General features: G+C 35.6%; 1 protein-coding gene across 2 annotated transcripts in view; it reads right to left on the bottom strand.

Moving 5' to 3' along the window:
* RICTOR (RPTOR independent companion of MTOR complex 2) overlaps nucleotides 1-20740 on the bottom strand; it is a 74626-nt gene that overhangs the window by 52378 nt on the left and 1508 nt on the right. The window contains exon 3 of one of the 2 annotated variants that reach the window (XM_053969034.1): nucleotides 5891-5988. In XM_053969034.1, coding sequence (XP_053825009.1) covers nucleotides 5891-5988 — 98 coding nt within the window. Of the gene's footprint in view, nucleotides 1-5744; nucleotides 5764-5890; nucleotides 5989-20740 lie in introns of those variants that run through there. The other variant, XM_053969037.1, reaches the window with a different exon arrangement.

Here is a 20740-nt window from a genome sequence, read left to right as displayed (position 1 = left end):
AAATAGAAAATGTCCAGAAATTCACATTCAGAATGTTAATTTAAAAGAAAAAACAAAACAAATTTTATCTCTGGAAATACTAATAGGACTGCATTATGTTTCAGATTAAAAGACTTTTTCCATTTCACTAGTTGTTCTCAAAACTGCAAGAACAAAATTTTGTGTGCCACATTTTAAGAGCAAAGTGGAAAACATGTAGCAGAAAAATGGACAAGGCAGACAGAAAATCCACCCATGAAGGCTGAGCCATTTGTTTTATTTTACCTTGGAAAAGGAAAAAACAAACTGGCTGGTAAGGCTGGATTTCTATAAGTTTGAAAGGGGGAAAATAGTCATGGAAGCTGCTATAAAGAACAGACTGTTCAGCTGGTTCCAATTCCTTGGGTATTTGCTATGTTATAAATGTCTGTCCTTAAATATATTATACTAAAAAACAAACTTTCTTCGCATTTCACCTTCAAACAACATTAAGCAGATCAATGATTCTGGCCCAAATGCAGTGGTATTTGTAGATGGCTGAACTCCTGACAAAGTCAAGTAACTGTCATATGTCTGACTGTAAGATTTAACAATTAACATACATACCATGATAGCATAACTCTGTAGACAAGCAGTACCAGAATACTGAAATCTATCTTTGGCTATAGATTGACATAGTTCATTAAAATGGCAATGGATTATCACATAATACCTGGAATGATGAAATTATTTTTACTTATATATATTTTTCATATATTGATTTTACTTTTAAAAAGTATAAATTTTTAAAAACACATAATAAATTTTATATATTTTTATATCGGTACAAACAAAACCAAATACAGTATATTCTGAATTAAATCTGCAAATGAGCCCACTTCAAAATTAGTATTTTGTGATCAAAACCACAGTGACTGGGCATAGCAAAAACTCTCTGAGGATAAGATTAAATATTAGGACAAAATGGTACATACACTAGGCCAGACAGTGACTAATTTACAGTGAAGGTTTTTTTCATGTTTACTGTCAGCTATGAGTTCTTCATACTACTCAGATGAGTCACAGCAATATGAGTAACATATCAACATGTCTTGGAAACAGTAGCTCAGAACAACAAAACCATAGGAGGTCAACAACATGCACAAATGCAGTGCATATTTGAGACCATTCCAATTTATATTTAGCAGAATAGCCACAGCAATTACTAGGTAAAAATATTATATTATTCTGTGCATTATAACTTTGGAAATATAGTTTGAGCTGTGACTGGTAATATTTAAGCAAAGACTACTATGTAGATCCTAGTCTTAAGAGATGCCCCTACTGAAACTGTGGACTCTGGATTTAGACATATTTGTTTCACAGCTGAATGTCTTTAAGTACATGTTCTGTTCCTATCTGCTACATCATTGTGAGATTTCAGGTTTGTCAGTGGTTTATCTATTTGGATTAATGTTGCAGTCAGGCAACACATTCAGTCTAAGACACCTGGGTTTTGCAAAAGACAAAGAGACTCTAAAATGACAGAATATGAATAAGAGACACAATCTGTGAAAGCCTCTATGGCCATATCCATACCATCCCAGTGAAAGTCAGCAGCATGGCCAAAAGCTAACAGATATACAGAGCAGAATAGCAAAGCTTCATTAAATAATGACAGTTAGTTTCAAACAGACTGAAAATATAATTTTCCATATCACTATGAAAAATGATGCTGTTCCATTCCTAAGTTTATATCTAAAATTAATTGCTTGATTTTGTCCTTTAAGACTTAACTCTCTTTTTGAAAGAAAAACTTAAATTCCTAAGTATCTGTGGATTTCTTTTTCAGCTTGTGATTAAAATACCCTTTTAGTTTTACAAAGGTATGAAAGATTTCTCAGAAGCTCCCAGTGGGATAAACCTTCTATAATAGAGGATTATAAATAAATACTTCAAATCACAAAGGTATTTTCCACTAGGTAAATGCAATAGTACAGTTTTTTCAGGTTTTCAGTGATTTATCTTTGTTTCTCATGGGAGTGGGGAAAACCCAAAAGATGTAACCATGATGTTTTGGTACTAATCAGCAGAGGCTGGGAAACTTCAAGGTGCTTGCCTTATGTAGGCGGCCATATAAATTAAAGATGGGTAATCCCACTCCGTTCACCAGAGCTAAATGCATGTACCGAACTTGTGAAGTGCTGTGACACTTGAAAGTGTCACTGACCATTTACTGGAGGTCAAATTCTCAAACAGTTTTCAGGTCAGAATGTAAGTTAACTTAAATAGGGTGTCTTGAAAGGAATATAGATGGAGGCAGTACTTCATAAAAGTTTTCACCCACAAAACTGTAGCTTCATTTACTAGGTGACAAGAAGCACAGGAGGAGTGCACTCTCATTCAAAGCAGATAAAATTTCTAAGTCTGCTGCCGCTACAATTCGGAACCAAACATACCTTTTCACAGCCTGTGAATCACCAGACTGGGAATGCTAATTTCCTGGAACAGAAAACTTAAGACCACTTGTTGGGCAAGAACAACTCATGTTCCGGCAAAGAACTTGAACACTTATGCTACTTAGCTACTAAGGAGAACTAGCAAATACTTGATAAATGAAATGCAAGTTTTTGTAAGATATCACTTATAAAGAATATTTTCAAAGTAATAATGGGTACTGTGGAAACCTGAACATGGCTAGTTAACATTTCTCTTAAAGGGAAGTAGCAACGAAACAGGAGTTACGGCAACTAAGCACACAAACTTCATATAAAGCATCTGCCTTACTGTCTCATTCTTGCAGATGAACTAGAAGTCAACTCCTGTTGACTTCTGATCACCATTATTAAAAAAAAAATTAAAGTATTTAACTTCTACATAAAACCTTGAAGTCCAAATCAGTACTAGTTCAGTAATTTTGAAAGAATGATTACGTTCCTGCTTCTTAAAAAAGAGGGAGGTGAGGGGAACAGATCTCACCTTAAAAATCCAGTCCAGTTTCAAGTAAAGAAATCTGAACATAACATAAGATATCTGAATAACCTCAGATATCCTGAAAATAATACAAAACTTGGTGTCTATCCTGATCCTTGTCAGGAAACTCCATATTTGGAGTAAATTACATTATTGTTTCCATGTGATAAAAACATTTTGCTTTCCCTGACTGAAGAACTAAAACAGTAAGATTCACACTCTTTGAAGGAAAAATGTGGCGTAATTGGGAACAACTGCTTAGAATAGTTCAGATGTTTTCTTTTAAGTATAATAGTATTTCTAGCAGGAGAATAATAGATGTTCCATATTATTTTATCTGAAATACACTATTAAAAATGTTCAAAGGTCCTTTCCCTGTCCATAGTACAAATATCGCAGATAACAAGTAGCTCTTTAAAAATGGAACACAAATTTATAAACAAATTTATAAACAAATCAAGGTCATATTCACTGTAATTCCAACACAGGATACAAACATCCTCAGCCTTTAGCATATCAATGTTACTCACACCCCTGTCTCACAAAGGAAGAACTGAGACTACACCAACTCATTGTAGAAGAACAGAGTGCAAAAAGGAAATAAAACCATCTCGCCAAGCTCCAGGCTTTCACTTTTAACCACTGGAATGAAAACCACAGAACTGTTCCAACCACAAGGCAGACAACACAGTTCAACTTGCAACTTTTATTCTAATCTCATGTCTGCATTTACAGGTCAAACAAAATAGGAAGAGTTTTAAAAATCAAATGCCCTAAGTTATACAAAGTACATATTCCAGGGAGATGAATATAAGAGCAAATGTTCAATATTAAATTGAGTAGCATGATTCCCTCATGCACGTTGATTCTGATTTAGAATCAATATCAGGTTACGAACTACAGTCTCCAACTTCAAATATCGTATTTAATTTTATTAAGTTGCTTTACACACTCATAATTTCCTGCCAGTCTTAAGTGCAATTTACGAAAACCGTCCTTACATTTCTCTAAGTATTTTCCGTTTTCAATGCTGGGTTTAACAAAACCCCCAAATAATCTTCAAATATTCAATTATGGAATTATGCAATCTCTCAAAACTATATTTTAAAAAGAATATTTAGTTCACCTTTTATTACAATATGCATATTTATTCATTTAACACAGTTATGGATGATTTTAATCTGATTTTAATCTGATTTTATATCTGATTTTCAATAGCAAAATTGATCCTGTTTTAAGATCCCTAGTTCAAATATTGACTTTTCACTCCAAATTGTGCATCTACAAATCTAATCCAGCTCTTTAATTTTAAGACAACTAGAGAATTTGGAAGCATTCACATTTCTAAGTTTCCAGAATATGAGAAAAAGGAAACCGAGCTATGCATCAGACTTTTCTAGCAGAATAAAGGGCATTCTTGCAACACATTTTGGAATCCCAGTGAAAACAGCAGCTTTCTGTCAATGGTTGATCTCTGACAGACACAAAGCAATAGCCCAAAGAGATCTCAGTGTGACATTCAGTTCCTTAGTGAATGAACCTCTCAGTGAACGTTCCTACACATGCTCTGAATCAATCCAGAAAATTTAGCACTTACAGATTTGCTATTAATGCATTAGAAGATAAATACATTTATTACTGTGATTTTGTTCTCAGTACCCACCCTCCCATTAAGTGAATCTTACACATTACTGAAGTGGTCAATCTCACAAGGAGTGCCTTTAACAGCCAAGATGCCTATTTCAAAGGTTATCATGCATGTTTGTCCTTCTCGCATCAATTGGTTCCCCACACCTTCCCTTGAGTATTCACTCTTTCACTTAAGATTGGGTCAAAAACGTCAAATGGACTTCTGGCAACCTTACTCAATTTTTTGTAACAAACTTATCTGCAAGCATAATTTAAATCTTACTTTATTCCTTACATTCTCCTCTACTGTGTTATTTCTTGGCTGCTGCTGGTTGCAGGATCCATCCTCAGTCACAGGAAATCAGTTTTCATTTTCAGGTGTGTTGCCCTATCTCTATCAGAAAGGTGTACAACACACTATAACCCTCTATCAGTCCATCAATTTGGGTAAGGCCCACACTAAAGCTTTAATGTCTCCTGCATTGCTGACTGCAATGCATGTTTCCCTTGCACTGACAAATGGAACACTGGTCCAACCACAACCACTCACCATCCTACAATGAGCACCTTTTCCCTAACTCTCTGACCATCTCCAATGAGTCATCTCAGCTTCTCTCCACAGGTTTCTCTTTTACCCAAAAAATACTACTTGTTGTCCTTCTGAAAATCTTTCACAGTTTCTTTCTTCAGCTTACACCCTCATGAAGCAGTAAGTTTTTAATTCTTGCCTCATCAGCTCACAGTGACAACTTCCAATATGTCTGTTGTGTTTTCAGCGTGTACCGGTCACAGATCCACGATTTGGAAGAAGCACATCAAAAATCATCAACACAGACATATTCCAGAAATGGACCCTTTAAGTCTTTTTTGCTATGGAAACTGCAGTGAAAGTTGCATTTCCTACTCTATTAGTGCTCAAAACATTGCATATAATGTACAATGATACAGTCCTCCCCCCTCACCATACTCAATCAGCTTACATTCAGAAAGTATGGCATTTTACATTTTTTATTTCAATTCTACACAGCAGGAACCAAATCTTGAGTTATGCAACTTAACCCATTAATAGGGAGATTCTTCCATCTTCTAAGCACTAAAATATTACAAAAATTCAGCCAGCAGGACAGGTATGCAAACTTCAGCATAACTCTGCATTCACATATTTGCTTGTCTTTATTTCTTACCTTCCTTTCCCACAGTATGTAGGCTTCAAGTACTGTTCTGTAATATTAAGCAATTTCATTAACGTCCCAGTCAATGTCTGACTGAGTAAATACGAAACATTTTACCTGTAAAATTACTTGTTCTGTGACACTACTTGAGTTCTTACCTTAGTAAAATTATTCAAGTGACCTAGTTTTCTCATATTTGACACGCCCTGTAATTTGGCCACATTTTGGAGAATCTCTCTCATATTATCACAAGGATCTGCAAAAGAAAAGAGGGTATTAGCAGATACAGGAAAAGAAAAATAAAAAAAGAGGAAAAATCTAAACATACATTCAATATGCAGCTTCAAGAATATAACAGGTACTCTCCTGGTCTCAGTTAGGGATGCAGAGCACTTTTGCTCCAAAAAGCATCCATCTGATTTATGCTAGGAACCAAAACCATGCATACCTGAGTTCTGTAGAATAAATGCTAAAGGCCACGGAAGAGAGATACTCTTACTTTAAAACAGATTTTAATCAGTATTTTAGATTTGCAGTTGATAAAGAAATACATTTAGTGTCTGAAACGCCAATCCTTACATCTTGTAAGTGAACAACTTTACTGTTAATCCCCTTGTAATTTAAACATAAAGTAAGCTGAAAAACAGAAGTTAAAATATAGCATGTAGTTTGGATTAGTGAATGGCACTACAAATAGTTTATATCAAAAAACTTACTTTCAAGAGAACTTAACAGGAGAGGAAGATAGCTTCCTCATAATCTGGTTTCTCTGAAAATACAGTGGCTCGTATCTATACTTTGGCTTGCCTTGGGTAATGTTTGAGAATTTCCCTGGCTCACAACACTTTTGGACCTGTAGAATTCCCCATTACACCACAAGAAAGATCCCAGGTGAGCAGTTTTAGAGCAGCATAACTTTCCAAAATGACTGAAAGTATGTTTTGACTTTGAAAGTGCAGATGGCCACATATGCACAACAAAGCCCTACAAAAATTAAGCTCACCGCATGGACAGGAAAGACCACAGGAACTAGCCCAGAAAACCCCTTGTCCAATAGCAATGGACATTCTTATATGGCTATCTGATAAAACTGGCATTAACTCAGAAATGCCCAAGTTGTCCTGTGGAAAAAGTCAGTTTAGATGTGAAGAAACAAGGACACAATGATACTACAATTTCCCATATTAATAAATCTGTAGCAATGACAGATCTGTATAATAAGGATGCCTAAAGAAAATGTATATTAAAACTATTTTCCTCTATTTTTGCACAAAAAACTGCAGTTATACCAACTTTTTCCCTTACTGCATCCTCTTTCAGTTGAGGAAAAACTCATTTTTAGAAACTAAAAAGTTTGAGGAAAGACATGTTTGTGGTGCTTAGGAGGGCAGTCAGGTATTTCCCAGAAACTTTATTAGCAGGTAAATAATTTGAAGCAAACTAGGGATGCCAGAGCAAAAACTACAGAACTGTGAGAAAACTGAGAACATGATAGACATTTCCACTACTGTACTGAAAATATAGAGCAAGTTAGCTGTCTTCAATCCTATAAAATCCAATACTGCTGCAGAAAAACAAGACAGTAAATAAATCAAGACCCTCTCATGGTATATTACCTCAGAAGGAACTAAAATAACAGAAGCTTTTTGGTCAAATACTGTCAGGTGAAGTCTTGTTTTAAACTTCAGAAGAACCTTCTCACAAAAAGTATCCTATAAAAAATTTAACAAAATAACTGTGACATACTAACTTCAAGGTAAGACTGGCTATCTTTTTTTTCCTTCTCAAAATGCATCATACATTACAAAGAAGTAGAAAATTTATATTACTTATTCAAGTGTGACTCATTTTAGTAAAAGTAAAGCCAGTAAGGAAGGTAGGCAGGTCTAAGAAAACTTCATGTCACAGGTGTAAAAGAATTTGAACAAACCTATGTGACTTCATAAATGGCGATTCAGTTTTTCGCTAGTCTGCCCCTCACATTGAAATGGACTTGGAAATAGACTAAATACATCCTGGATTCTAACAACTAAGCCACGTAGCTTTCCTGTAATCACAGATCAGATTCAGCACTGTCTATCTTCCTATCACAAAATCTTAAAAGGCACTACAAAACACTGAGTAATGAAGAAATAGCAAAAAGCATGGTGCAAAATCACAGACTGATTTTCCAAAGAAATATCACAGCCTTAAGATTTTATTGTCATGGTTAACAGTTCATCTTGGTGTTGACAAATAATTTTTTTTGTTTGGTTTTCTGCTTGTTTTGGTTTGTTGGGGGTGGGTTTTTTGACTTTTTTTTTTTTGTTTGTTTTGTTTTGGGGGGAGAGGAAGGGGCTGTTGTTGCTGTTTCATGGATTCACAGAATATTCTAAATTGGAAGGGACCCACATGAATCACTAACTCTAACTCTTCAGCAAATGGCTCATACAGGAATTGAACTCAAGATCCTGGTGTTATTAGCACCATGCTCTAGCCCACTGCACTCCTCAGTGTTGCATGTGTTGTTTTAAGGACCCTGCTTCATTTCACTGCTGTAGAGATTTCTTAGCTCTTACTCTCTAGCTCCTCCTGTTTTGTATCTAAAACAAAAAAATAAGAAGATAAGTAGCTTATTATTTTAAGACCCTCTCAAAAGTCTATTCTTTCCTGACTCACTTCATTTATTACTGATACGCTGACTTTTCTTGGGAGAAATTTCTTCACTCAGAGGGTTGTCAAGCACTGGAACAAGCTGCCTGGGGAAGTAGTTGAGTCACCACCCCTGGAGGTAATTAAAAGATGCACAGACATGGCACTTAAAAACACAGTTTAGTGATGAACTTGGTAATGTCAGGATTATGGTTGAACTCGATGATCAACCAAAACGATTCTACGATCTCCAGTTGGCCCACAGCTACAACCAAATATCTTCATATTCTTTCCCATGGTGCTTCTGAGGGTGGAGCCGTGCAAAATGACTAAACTGATCTTCCAGCTTTCTTCTAAGAAGATGTGCAACCTCTTCCCTTACTTTCCTTCCCTCTCCTGTCCCGCCATAATACACCTTCTTGTTTACACTACTTCAGCATCCATCTTCAAATTCACAATAAAATCATCCTGCCAAGTATCTCAGTAGAATCCATTTCTTGTTCTTCTATGTTAGTTCTCTACTGAGTTACTGACTCAAACTGAATACTAAATTCTTACAAAACCCACTCAGAAGCAGCTGTGCCACTGAGCCATTCAAAGGTAGCGTGGTGAAAGCAAGACATACCTGTTCCACATGACACTCAGTAGAAAGAAGTCACCTTTTTTTTTTTGACTGGACTTTACAATTGGCGAGTTGTCCCAATTATTGTACACAAAACCACTTTGCTCAAATGTCATCTAAAAACTCATTGATACATATAAAAACTGCAAGTCAGCTCACTCGTGTCCTGCAGCAAGAGCTTAGCTTGCTCATCAATATTCGCATTTTCTCTCTGCTTTTTTGTTGGACAGCAAAAACTTTGAAGTAACAGTAGTTGTTCTGTTTACTTCTGTTATATAAAACAGTTTCTCACCCGCAATTCTTTGCACTAACACCCTGTATAATCTATAGCACACAGCAAAGCTGGTGTTTTTTTAAAACTCTAGCCTCAGGAACTCCATTATTCTCTATGCCTAAAAGTAATTCACAGATGCTATATATCAAATATTTCCAATGCTGTGTTGTTTGTTTTTAAACTCTCATGACCTTTTAATGCTTGACTCATTTTTTTCACCCCTTCAGGACTGTGACATTGTTTTCTCCCAGTGAGAACCACGACACAATCTGACAGATCCCATTCTCCAGAGAGAAAGCACAAGACAGTAGTCCAGCTACACAAAACAGCGCCCCATCTAATGCAGGGATGAAATAGGACCAGCAATAGCTATATTAGCACAAGTAACAACTCCGTTTGCCTGACAGATTTAGCAGCATTGTTTGACCACTCTGAGTGTGCTAGAAGCATGCCAATTCTCTTCTGTTATGCACATGTGAATAAAAAAGAAAAAAAAAAAAAAAGAATGGCAGGCTTTAGCACACAAATAATTCAGTAACTCTGAAGTGAGGCATGAGTTAAACTGAGGAGTGTGTATTATACGCATCACTTGGTAGGTGCTAAAACAGTACACAGTACTGTACACAGTAGCCGATGTGTATATATATTCATACATATATATATATATATATGTTCAGTAATTCTCAAGTGAGAGACTGATGTCACACCTACTAGAATCACAAGGCCAAAAAGTGAGATAAAAGATTAAATACTTCCTGTAAAGAAGGAAGTTGTACTTCTCTACAATCAAGCATTGACATACACGAGAGGTTATCTTCCTCTTACTGAAAGAATCACAGTAATGATTGGATAATGGATCATTTTGATGAACCTTCTATACACTTCTACATTTATTAGATATTTTTAAAGTGTAAATGCCATGCAATTGCATATTGTTAAGCTGTTCTTAGCTTGTTAAAGTACATGCTGCCAAAATAAAAGAAGTTGAGTGAAATACACTGACTAGAAACATTAATGCACTGTTCTTCACTTCCCCTGAAACGAGTTATCAGTTATTAAAAGCAGTGAAGCATTAGAAATCAGTTACTTAGAGGTGCCTATGTAAGACTATACAATAAGTAATCAGCCTCCTAAAACACATTTTAATCAAGACCTTTAATAATGAAATGAGACATCAATAGTAAGTCATATTCTACCATCATCAACTTGTTGCAAGAAAAAAAAAATCAGGACACTTATGTAATCTTCTTGATATTAAAGTATTCTTAATTTACATTTAATTCAAAAGGTGTAAACTGCACTGCATATTCTCACTGCATAGGCACTGCATATTCTCAGAAAACCTGAGAATGCTACATAAAAAAAGCAAACTCCGTGACACAGATCACTCCCATATTATTTGTATTAACACATCAACTCTACTTTGCTAAATTCTAAAAAATTAGTTCATTAACACTTTACATTCAACGTGTGATTTTCAAAAACACAGTAATACATGTTTAGACTGAAGGTATGTCTTGATTTATAGTGTAAAACTAAAAAGACCTGTCAGTTTGTAGTATCAAGTTAATGTAATTATGTTGAAAAATGTACTCAATACTAAGCCAGATAAGCCCTATGATTATAGTTAAAATTCTTCTATCACACTTCAAGCCATAAGGTGGGAAATACTTCGTACTCTATGTTTTGCCAAATAAGACTTGAAAATTTTAGATTAAAAAATTCACACGCATATCAAGTTTTAACAATTGAGAGTAACCCCTCAAAAAGTACCTATGACTAAGAGTGATTGCAGCAGAACACACCTAGAGATTTATATAGTTTGACTCTCATAGCTTTCATGGGGGTACTATACAAAGAGCACTTTATTTTGAATATAGGTAAGTTCCAGTAACTCATGTACGTGAAAACAGAAAGCAAATAAAAACTAAGAACTGCAACTATTTTCCTTCTTATTGCTTAAGAAAGCTATGAATATATGAAACTGCCTCACTAATATGGAAAAAAGTACACATCCTCTCTTTCATGGCAGTCAGCAAAGAAGTCTCAAAATCATCCTCTCCCTACATCACTCAGGTTAAAAGCTCATTTACAAAAATACCTATGAACTAGAAATCAGTGGACAAGACAGTGCATTCAAGGTAGGATTCAGGAATCACTAGAATGTCAGATAAACAGGAAATCACGTATCAAGATTACTTTGGCACATAAGCGCTTCTGAAAACATTAAGTAAAATTTAAATGCCTACTGTGATTGTACAGATTTCTCTTCTGCAGATGTGCATAGATGTTGTAAATTAAAGGACTTCTTTTTTTTTCCATTTTAATATTCCTAAGTACATATAAAAGTGGCAGGAAATAAGCAGGTTGGTGTTTCAGTCAGCTTGAAGAGCAGCTCCAAAATGGACCACTTTCCAGAATGTGGTCTTACATTATTATTTCTAACAAAGACATTGAGATTATACCTGTACAAAAGCCATTCTTATATCTTCACCTAGGAATTATGTTATTCCTAATGTGATCTTGTGGCAGCTTTGTAAACAGCATTGCTTTACTGCTAAAACTTCTAAAAAATGGGTTTCATAGCTGAAAAGTTAAGAGCTTTCCCAGGACAGAAAGAGAAAACTGAAGGACCATTCTGAAGGATAACTACAAGGCTGACTTGAAAGTTAATTACATACAGTTTTTGATAAACAAACTATTCTTTAAATGCTTTACAGCAGCACAAAATCTAGTGTCCTGCATAAGCTTCCACAAAGACCAATTATGAAAATAATATTAAATAGCATTAGTTAAGACTACGTAAGGTACCAAGACATATTAAAAAACAACTCTTAAAAAAAACCCTTGCCTATTCATAGAGAGAAAATGTTTCATTTAGTCCTCCATTTAAATTTACAGTTATATCTTCAACTCCCAGGAAGACATGATGTTGATAACAAGAATCATAGCAATAAGTCTTGATATATATATTTGTGACCAAGTTTCTCTGCCTCTCGCCCCTCAAAAAAATCCCTCCAGAATGTCACCTCTCTGCACTACAAGATACACAACCATAACTATTGCATATTATCATGACTAAAACCAAACTGGAATTACAGTCTCTTGACATTTTTATCATGACCACCTAATAATACACAAATTATTAGGTAAATCTGGAATACAGTTAAATTCAGGAAGAACTTCCTTTAAACTTTCAAAAGCTCAGATGTTTAAGAGAAACAAAAAAGAAAAATAAAGGAGACAAAAAACACAGAGGGTCAAAATGCTGGAGGCTGGGGAACATTCCATAACTGTGTGACTATGCATTTGCTTGCCCTGTTGTTCTGCTCTCTTCTCTGCAACAATTACCAACTACGGCCAAGGTTGGAGTGACCCAGTACAACTGTTCTTATGGTCAAGAGCTAGTAAAAGCCTTTCCCAGACTTACAAAATTGCTTATGTCTGTACACAAATCAAATTAATACTTCCCAGAACATCAATGACAAATTTGAATGGTGAATATGAGTTTATTGTAATGGTTTAGAAAATTATCTTCAGTTCCTCCAATCCATTTTCTTCTTTTTTGCCACCATTCCTAGAAGCAGAAATATCAGGATGGTCATAATTTTCCATTGTTTTAACAAAACGCTGTGCCTTTCTGACATCTTGCAACTCATATTTGGAGAGTGGACCAGGCAAATCAGCTTTCAAAACCACCCAAGAGAATTTTTATCACATAGTTTGCTGAATATTATCAAACTGAAATATGATCTTATTCTGAGGCTACTTTCTCAATTAGCATTCTTATTCTTCTCTGCATAATTTCAGTATGTTCAAGAACCTGAAAGCATAAATGTTGCATGGCACTTACCAATAAACTCAAAGCTGTCAGGAAGTAGCCACTGTCCCCAGAAATATCCTGTTACACAGGGCATCATGTAAGAAGTCCATCAACATTAGCAAATGTAGACTCACCCAGTGTGCCAATGAAGGACATGAAGGAAAATTTGCATGACATGGAAACACTGAAGTAATAACATACTCAAATTCAAGCATTAATACAGGGACACAACTAGAAACTACAAGTAATTCACAAACAGTACTGACTGAAGCAGGAAACATTTAAACTGCAGCAAATGTCATGTGCTAATTTCCCCATTCTAAAATGCTATATAACCAGAAGATTTCAAAACAGTGCTGATTGATGACATTTGTGGGCTTTATTTCCTCATACTAAGGAATAGGACATATTCTTTTGTCACACAGGTAATATAGTCACATTGCTGTGATCATTCAAGACTTCTACTATTTCTTCTGAAAAAGGACAGGAAATGTCAGTCATATTTATAGATTTCACAAGATCTAAAAACAATTCTCTGAAGACAGAAGACACCTAATCTATTGGTCAATCTCAACTCAGAAAAACCTATCCAACTGAAGTAACAGGCTAAGCTAAAAACAGAGCTGCAAATGCCACATTTATAGAAATAGTAAGATTTTTTCTATTTCATTTTTTTTGTACCTCATGAAAAAGCCCAGAAGTCTACCCGTGACACACACATATGGTTTGCATAAAGAAGGAGATGAACACATTCTAAATTCTCTAGATATGAGGTTGCTTCAAACTGAATTCTGACTTCACTGATGCTCAGGAGCTAACAAAGGAATAAGATTACTTACAGATTTAATAATTTGTTTTAAAATAAGTAATTTCTAGGCAACAGCTGTTCTTGATAGTCCTCCATTTTTTATGAAGTAATTATTTTTAAATATATGTATTTATTTATAGTCTATGTACATTTTAAGCAGGAAACCAATCTCCTACGCAGCTAAAGAAACCCAAACAAAATCCCTGTGTTGTTCACCATACACCTTTATATGAAGAGATTCATTCAATTATTCCTTGTTACTCTTACTGTGTATTTTTCCATAAATCAAGGCCATATTGTTTTGCTTTAAACACCTTAACTCTAAGCATAAATATCTCCTACCAATCATTCAATAGACTCAAATCAACAGAAGTAGTTAATTTCACAATGAACACTTATGCAAATAGGGCAGAGAGACGTACCTACTTCATTCTAGTGAAACAACTGCTAATTCACAGGAGCCATTTCAAAAATGGCAACTAACAGTCATCTTTGGTTACTGAAAGTATAATTTATAAACAGCATGAAATTATGTTCTCTAACCATTTTTCCAACTGAAACAGAATTAAAAACTTTCATTTTGTATCTCAGACAATTAAACAAAATTCTACTAAGCAAGTAAATAAATAAATAAACAAACTTAAAACTGTATTTCTGAAATGCTGCAGGAGCAATTAGCTGAGTGACTTTTCAGGTGTACCCAAACCCATAGCAGTAGACAGCAGTTTAACTAAAATGAGCTTAGAAAAGTCTAGGGAAGAACAAAACCAGCAAATTTAGAAAAAAAAAAAAAAAAATCTCCCCTTTTAAGAAAATGTCAAAAGGCTATCACTCAGGTTAATTTTTTAACGAGCAACATTGATTCGAAGGCTATTGCTGTCAAGGTAGAATTTAGGCAAAGAGATTTTTTCAATGTATTTATTTATGCAAACTTATGCAGGCCACCAGTGACAGCTAGAAAGCTTTCAAGTATGTGCTAGTAAAATTCAGTAACATAACTAATAAATATAACTGTAAGTATTTTTTTGTTTACTTTTTGGGATTGGGTTTTGTGTTTGGTTTGGGGATTTTTAACTACATTTTCTCATTTATGCATCTCTACCAGTGTTCCTCCTTTACATCAGATGCAAAGATTTGATGAATACACTTTTCACTAATCATGTTCTGAAGTTTTGCTTCCAAAATTTTCCATCACTACACCAGATGATAGGCAAATGAAAAAAAAAAAAAGGAATTCTGCAACATGAACAAATATACCAACATTACAGACACAAACTAGAACAGATACATTTTACTATCACAGTCACAAGTGCTCCAGTTAGAAATTTGATAAATGTCAGGCAGCACTTCTGTAGCAGTGTTATGTCACCTACCCTTCTGTATCAGAACTATTCACAGCACTGCTCAGTGTGCGAATTCACCCGCACTATTGTAAAAGCATCTGCCTGCATGCAGGTAAAACACTTCCAAAGAAAAGCAAACTTCTTTCTTTACCTGATCTTCTGTGTAGTTATCTAAGCCTCAAGACACATGTTCTTGTCTTAGTTGCAAGAAGGTAGTTAGTATTAATAGAGGACTTGTGTTTTACAAAAGAAATCTCAGAATGAGTTTCTGTTAGTATAAAAATTAAGAAAAACTTATCTCATTTTTAGTACATTCCCCCAAGTCAGTTGTCATTTCAATAACAGTTCTTAAGCTGTCCTGTAAAGCCCTTGAGCATTGCTCCTTTCTGCAGTGACAAGAGTTTGTATGGATATTAAGAGTTGGAAAGCTACAATTTTAACTATGGCTATTTCACTTCTTCCCACTTTAAAGAAAAGTAACTGTATCTGATGCTAAGCAACTCTTTTATGTTATTAGGGTAAATTTTCTGAGATTGCTAGAGAACTAGTAAAGTACAGATGAAGGTCATCAGCTTGGGCTAGTGATGTATTTCTTTATGGACAGGAGATGGTAGACACAGCTTCCTTGGTGACTGTATTTATGATGAGGGCTGTGTTCTTTTAGACAGCATCTACACTGGATAGGCCCTAACAGAAAAAAAATGCTGAAACTAAGCATTGCTCTAATCTCTAAGTGGGAGATGCTGGGAAGCAACAAAACAGCCAGGAATAATATTTATGACAAAGACTCAAATATATCAAGACAGCAGCAGGAGATTTTGATACTTCAGCACTTGGGGAGGAAGGAAGTATGTTGAAAAAAGTTGTGAAAACACAGCATTGCTTGAACATCTACAAAGGTGTTTGGATTGGTATAGTGATACCGATCCAAATCACAGAATAATCTCTTGTAATAGAAAGTACAAGATCTTAGAACAGTCGTTTTATTCTCTGACCACAACAGCAAGAACAAAGAACCCACACACAAAAACAAATTTAGAGGTGCTTTACTCAAAAACTTTAAAGACAGACATAAGTGCAGATCTTCAAAGACATGGTAATACCCAATTCCTACAGAAATCTTAACAACAGATAAGCAAGCAGCAAGATTTTTAAAGTGGTTTTTTGCTAAAATTTTTCCTTCATTAAAAATGTTGTTCTTGTTTTGAAGAAATGGAAAGTGGAAATATTTTAAGCACACATCATCTTAGTAGTTCTGAGAAGTCTTAAGATTATAAAAGCAGTGCTTAGGAAGCAAAGCCAAAGGTACAAAAGTCCTATTAATCTAAGTGGGACAATACACTATACAATTCCAAAACAACGGTCAACTAAAGCACAAGTGAAAGCACAGGACAGTTAAGTGTGTGACTTAATTCTGAAGTGCATGTATTCAGCACTTTAACTCTCTTACTTTTAAAACCTATCAAAAGCTTACACATTGCCAAAAAAGCTAGCAGGCCACCATCATTGATCACTTTTCCTTTGCTCCTCCTATATAATAAAAAACTTCAACATACAAAAATAATGCAGCATAACGTTTCTCAATCAGCAAAGTTAAGAGGTCTCTCCAACAGCTTTTGCCTTATTGTTGCATACTTCGTGCGTCAGGAGACTGAATAAAAAATGTTACTAATTACCTTCTTATGACTGTTACAGTTTCTGTTACAGATTCACAAAAAAGGGAGCAAAAAACACCTATTGCTCTGTGTGACCTGCTCAAGCACAACATCCTGCTATAGCTACCCATGAAAATATTGCAAAGTGAGGGTGAAAGGTGCCCACACATTTTGATTATCTGGCTACTTTAAAAACATTGTTTCTATGGTGTGGTGGAGTCCCACTTCTCCACGTTTTCAAGCCAGGCTACATTTCATAAGTACAGGAAGAACCACCTAAAGGCGTTTCTGTAACAGACTTGCCATTAGCGTGGAAGAACTGCCTCTGAGCCATCAAAAAGTATGCACCAGCTGCCATCTCTGCAGTGGTTTCCCTACTGCCATGCTGCAAGCAATACAAAAGGGTTATTTTCTGCTTCCCCTACTACTTGAGCTTTTGGTATCAGATGTGTGCTCTGTTCCTCCCTGCTTCTTCCACACTGATGAAGGAAGCTGGAAACAGTATGGTCATCAGATCTCAAGCTGATTTTGGAAACAAAATTCATCCAGCCTTCTTTAACTATCCCACAAATAACCCTTAAAAATGCCTGACATTTCTGTGGGCTGTAAACTGCAAATAGCATCCCAAGATGTTTGCCCTGCATGCAATGCATTATGATATACCATGTGGGAACATGGACTCAAATACTACATGGTTTAAAATTATGGAAGCATAGTAAGAAAAGTAACACCATTTAGACCCATGAAGTTAAATGGAATTCCTTTATGTTTTATTATTACCTTCATGACAGAAAAAAATGAAGGCAAAAAAGGAAAGAGTATTTTCTCAGATAACACTAGTCAATTTTGCGGTATCAGTCTCAGGGAGAAAAAAAAAAAACAACTCATTTTCTCAGCTGCTGCTTTGTTCATGAATGTCCTGTGTTAGTCAGAAGACTCAACATCTACAAAATCTCTACAAAATAAAATCGGCTGTACATGAAAAGTTGATTAACCAAAGTACAATCTTGTAATGCATGTTTTTGAATAATAAATGAAAGTAGTAATGCTTGAGATACATTTCAGTTGTTTAAAGAGTACACTATCAGCAAGTGAAGACTGCTACCCTCAAAAAGGAGGAAATGAATACATACACACACAAACATCACTCAACTTCAGTATGCAGTCGGCCCCCCTGCACCAGTAAGCAAACAAGCTCTGAAAAGTTCCTAATAGACAGTGCAATCTCTGAGCCATAGGATTCCAAGAAAATAGGGATCCCTTGAAAGAAGATGAGCCTGACGACAGATAATGAACCATGAGACTACTCTCAACTAGCCAAGTTCCAAACTATTTAGGCCTTTAAGACCCAAGGACAACAGCCAAAATTCCAACAAAGGAAGAGGTGTTGGTCACCCAGCAGTATAAGGTGATTCAGTTACAGAGGTGAGCAAAGAATCACAGGATGGTATGGGTTGAGAAGGACCTTTCAAGGTCATGTAGTCCAACCTCCCCGCAAAAACTTAGAAGCACATGAAGTGTGGATTACACGTGCCTTTAACAGTGCCCAGAGCTGCGGGAGATGTATCTGCTCCTGTAATTCAACTTTGAATGCCTGTAAAACAGTCAGAAACAAAGAAAACATGCACAATATTTGTATTATGCTTAAATACACAACCATGGCCAAAGTCAGTGGAAAAACCCCTACCAAATGCACTAATCTGGTTGATACCTCCAGTTGTCATTTCTGGCCTTAAGAAGTTACGAGCTTGGTTTCAGCAGTCTAATTAAGCCAATCTCTCTCATCCCACTGCTAATTCCTTCCAGATGACTGCAGTGGGAGTTGTACTGGTGGTGAGTCTGTCCTCCTTTTTCTTTTCTGTTCTATTCTGAGCAGGTAATATAACACAAGGCCAAAACATGAGCGCTCTAAATCCCAATTATTAATTGCAATTTTGTAATCAACAGTATACATGATATATGATTTAACCAGACAAAAGCAATGAGTCTACCCTGTATCTGCACCGTTTTTTCTTACTATACCAACATTATACACACAAATGTTTATCCTGGGGACAATTTTTCCAGAGTTGATCAGCCCTTCAGCAAAGTGGTTTTCTTAAAAAAGATTTATCTGAATTCCCTTAGAAGATGGGCAGGGCTTAGTGACTCAGAAACAAAATAAATACAAAAAAACCGCAAAACCAAATGAACAAACATACACCAAAACCCCAAACAAAAACCAACAAAACCACCCCCAATGATACAAAAGAACACACAAAGAACCCCCAAAGAACCAACCCAGCCCCCCAAAAAGTAAAAAAAAAAAAAAAAAAACAGAAAAAGCAAACCACACATACTTTACATTTTCATCTTTAACTGGATTAATAACTGTAAACAGAAAGCTTATACATACCTACACAAACACACAAAATGTAGCATCCACCACCATGCAAAATGGCTTTCATAAACATAATGTATCATTTTTAAAAAGGCAAAGCACCAAGAAGCTACAAAAAGTAAACCTAGTATAGCAGCCATGTTAAAAATTTGTAAAAAGCTTGGTGTCTTCTGGGAAAACATGAGCAGCCCTTAACTACAGGACCAGAGAAAAGAGCAAACCAAACACATACAGAGAAATGCAGATCACTCTGTAAGCAGCAAGGCATGCCTCAAGCCTTACTGCTCGAAAAGCCAGGAAGAAGCAGAACTCAGAGCAGCATAAACTGGAGCACTCTCCCCACATCTATTATTTGTTTTGATGTTCTTTATAACAGCACTGGCCTCTTGCATGGAAAGTGTACTCACAGGTATGGACGAGTAAAGGTCTAACCTCTAGGATAAGTCATGCCATTACTAACAGGAACCTATGCAAAGTAAGGCAGTACCAATATAATTTCTTGTGTTTGTAACAAAGAGGCCCCTGTAACTAGAAGCATATGGCTGAGGCTCTGTTTATGGTGATTCTCTACTTTCTCCAAATCAGATATTTCACATTAATCAACACAAAGTTCAGTTGTACCAGGAAACAAAAAACATTAGAACATTCTTTTAAGCTAATGCAAATGTGAGCCCTGTGGAAAACTATGTGATCTGCACAACACAGTGAATCAAAACATTGTGCTATTAGTACCAAATTAGGGTAACAAAATATTTAAAATAATTGCTTACATAACTATTGTAACAGCTGGAAAAACAAATACTCGTGTTCACCATGGAAATCATGGAAATCTAGCTCAGTTAATGTCTTGCTGAGACTTTTAAGCTTCTTACTTTTGTCTCCTCTTTAAAATGCAGTTAATATCTACATAGATATACGATGCTATATGGTGACTGATCAGTCAGCTGTAGTCTAACAAAAAACCCAAAACCATTGGGTTTTTAACATCTAAATTTAAAGTAGCTACTCATTTGATTTTCCCAATGATTTATACTTTTGATAACAGAAGATATATCGCCACAGTGCAAAACACCTTTTTTAATTAAAAAAAACGAAAACACGTATTAAAAATGCAGTTTGCGTCTTACTCAAGAGCCTCTTTTACAACACTATATACGTGTAATAGTTGTACTGCTACTACTACAGGTCCCTTGGAATCAGCAGGCAGCTGAAAACACCTCATGGCAAAAACCAATATCACAATGATGGCCACCTATCAAATTCTGATTAGAAGATTTCAAACAGACCACATCTCAAAACTACCACTCCAGCATTTAAATTTTCTGTATTGTTCTTTCACCTCAAAATACTTCCGTATGCTATAGAACATTAAAAAAAATTATTAAACCCATTCATTAAAATCCTAATTCTGCAGATTTCATGAACAGACAGCATTGCTTACAGGAATAACTTTGTCATGTGCTTAAACTGTT

Source organism: Vidua chalybeata, chromosome Z, assembly GCF_026979565.1.
Source record: "Vidua chalybeata isolate OUT-0048 chromosome Z, bVidCha1 merged haplotype, whole genome shotgun sequence".
NCBI classification, from domain to species: Eukaryota; Metazoa; Chordata; class Aves; order Passeriformes; family Viduidae; genus Vidua; species Vidua chalybeata.
The sequence above is the reverse complement of the archived record's forward strand: the minus strand, read 5'-3'. Positions and strand labels throughout refer to the sequence as shown.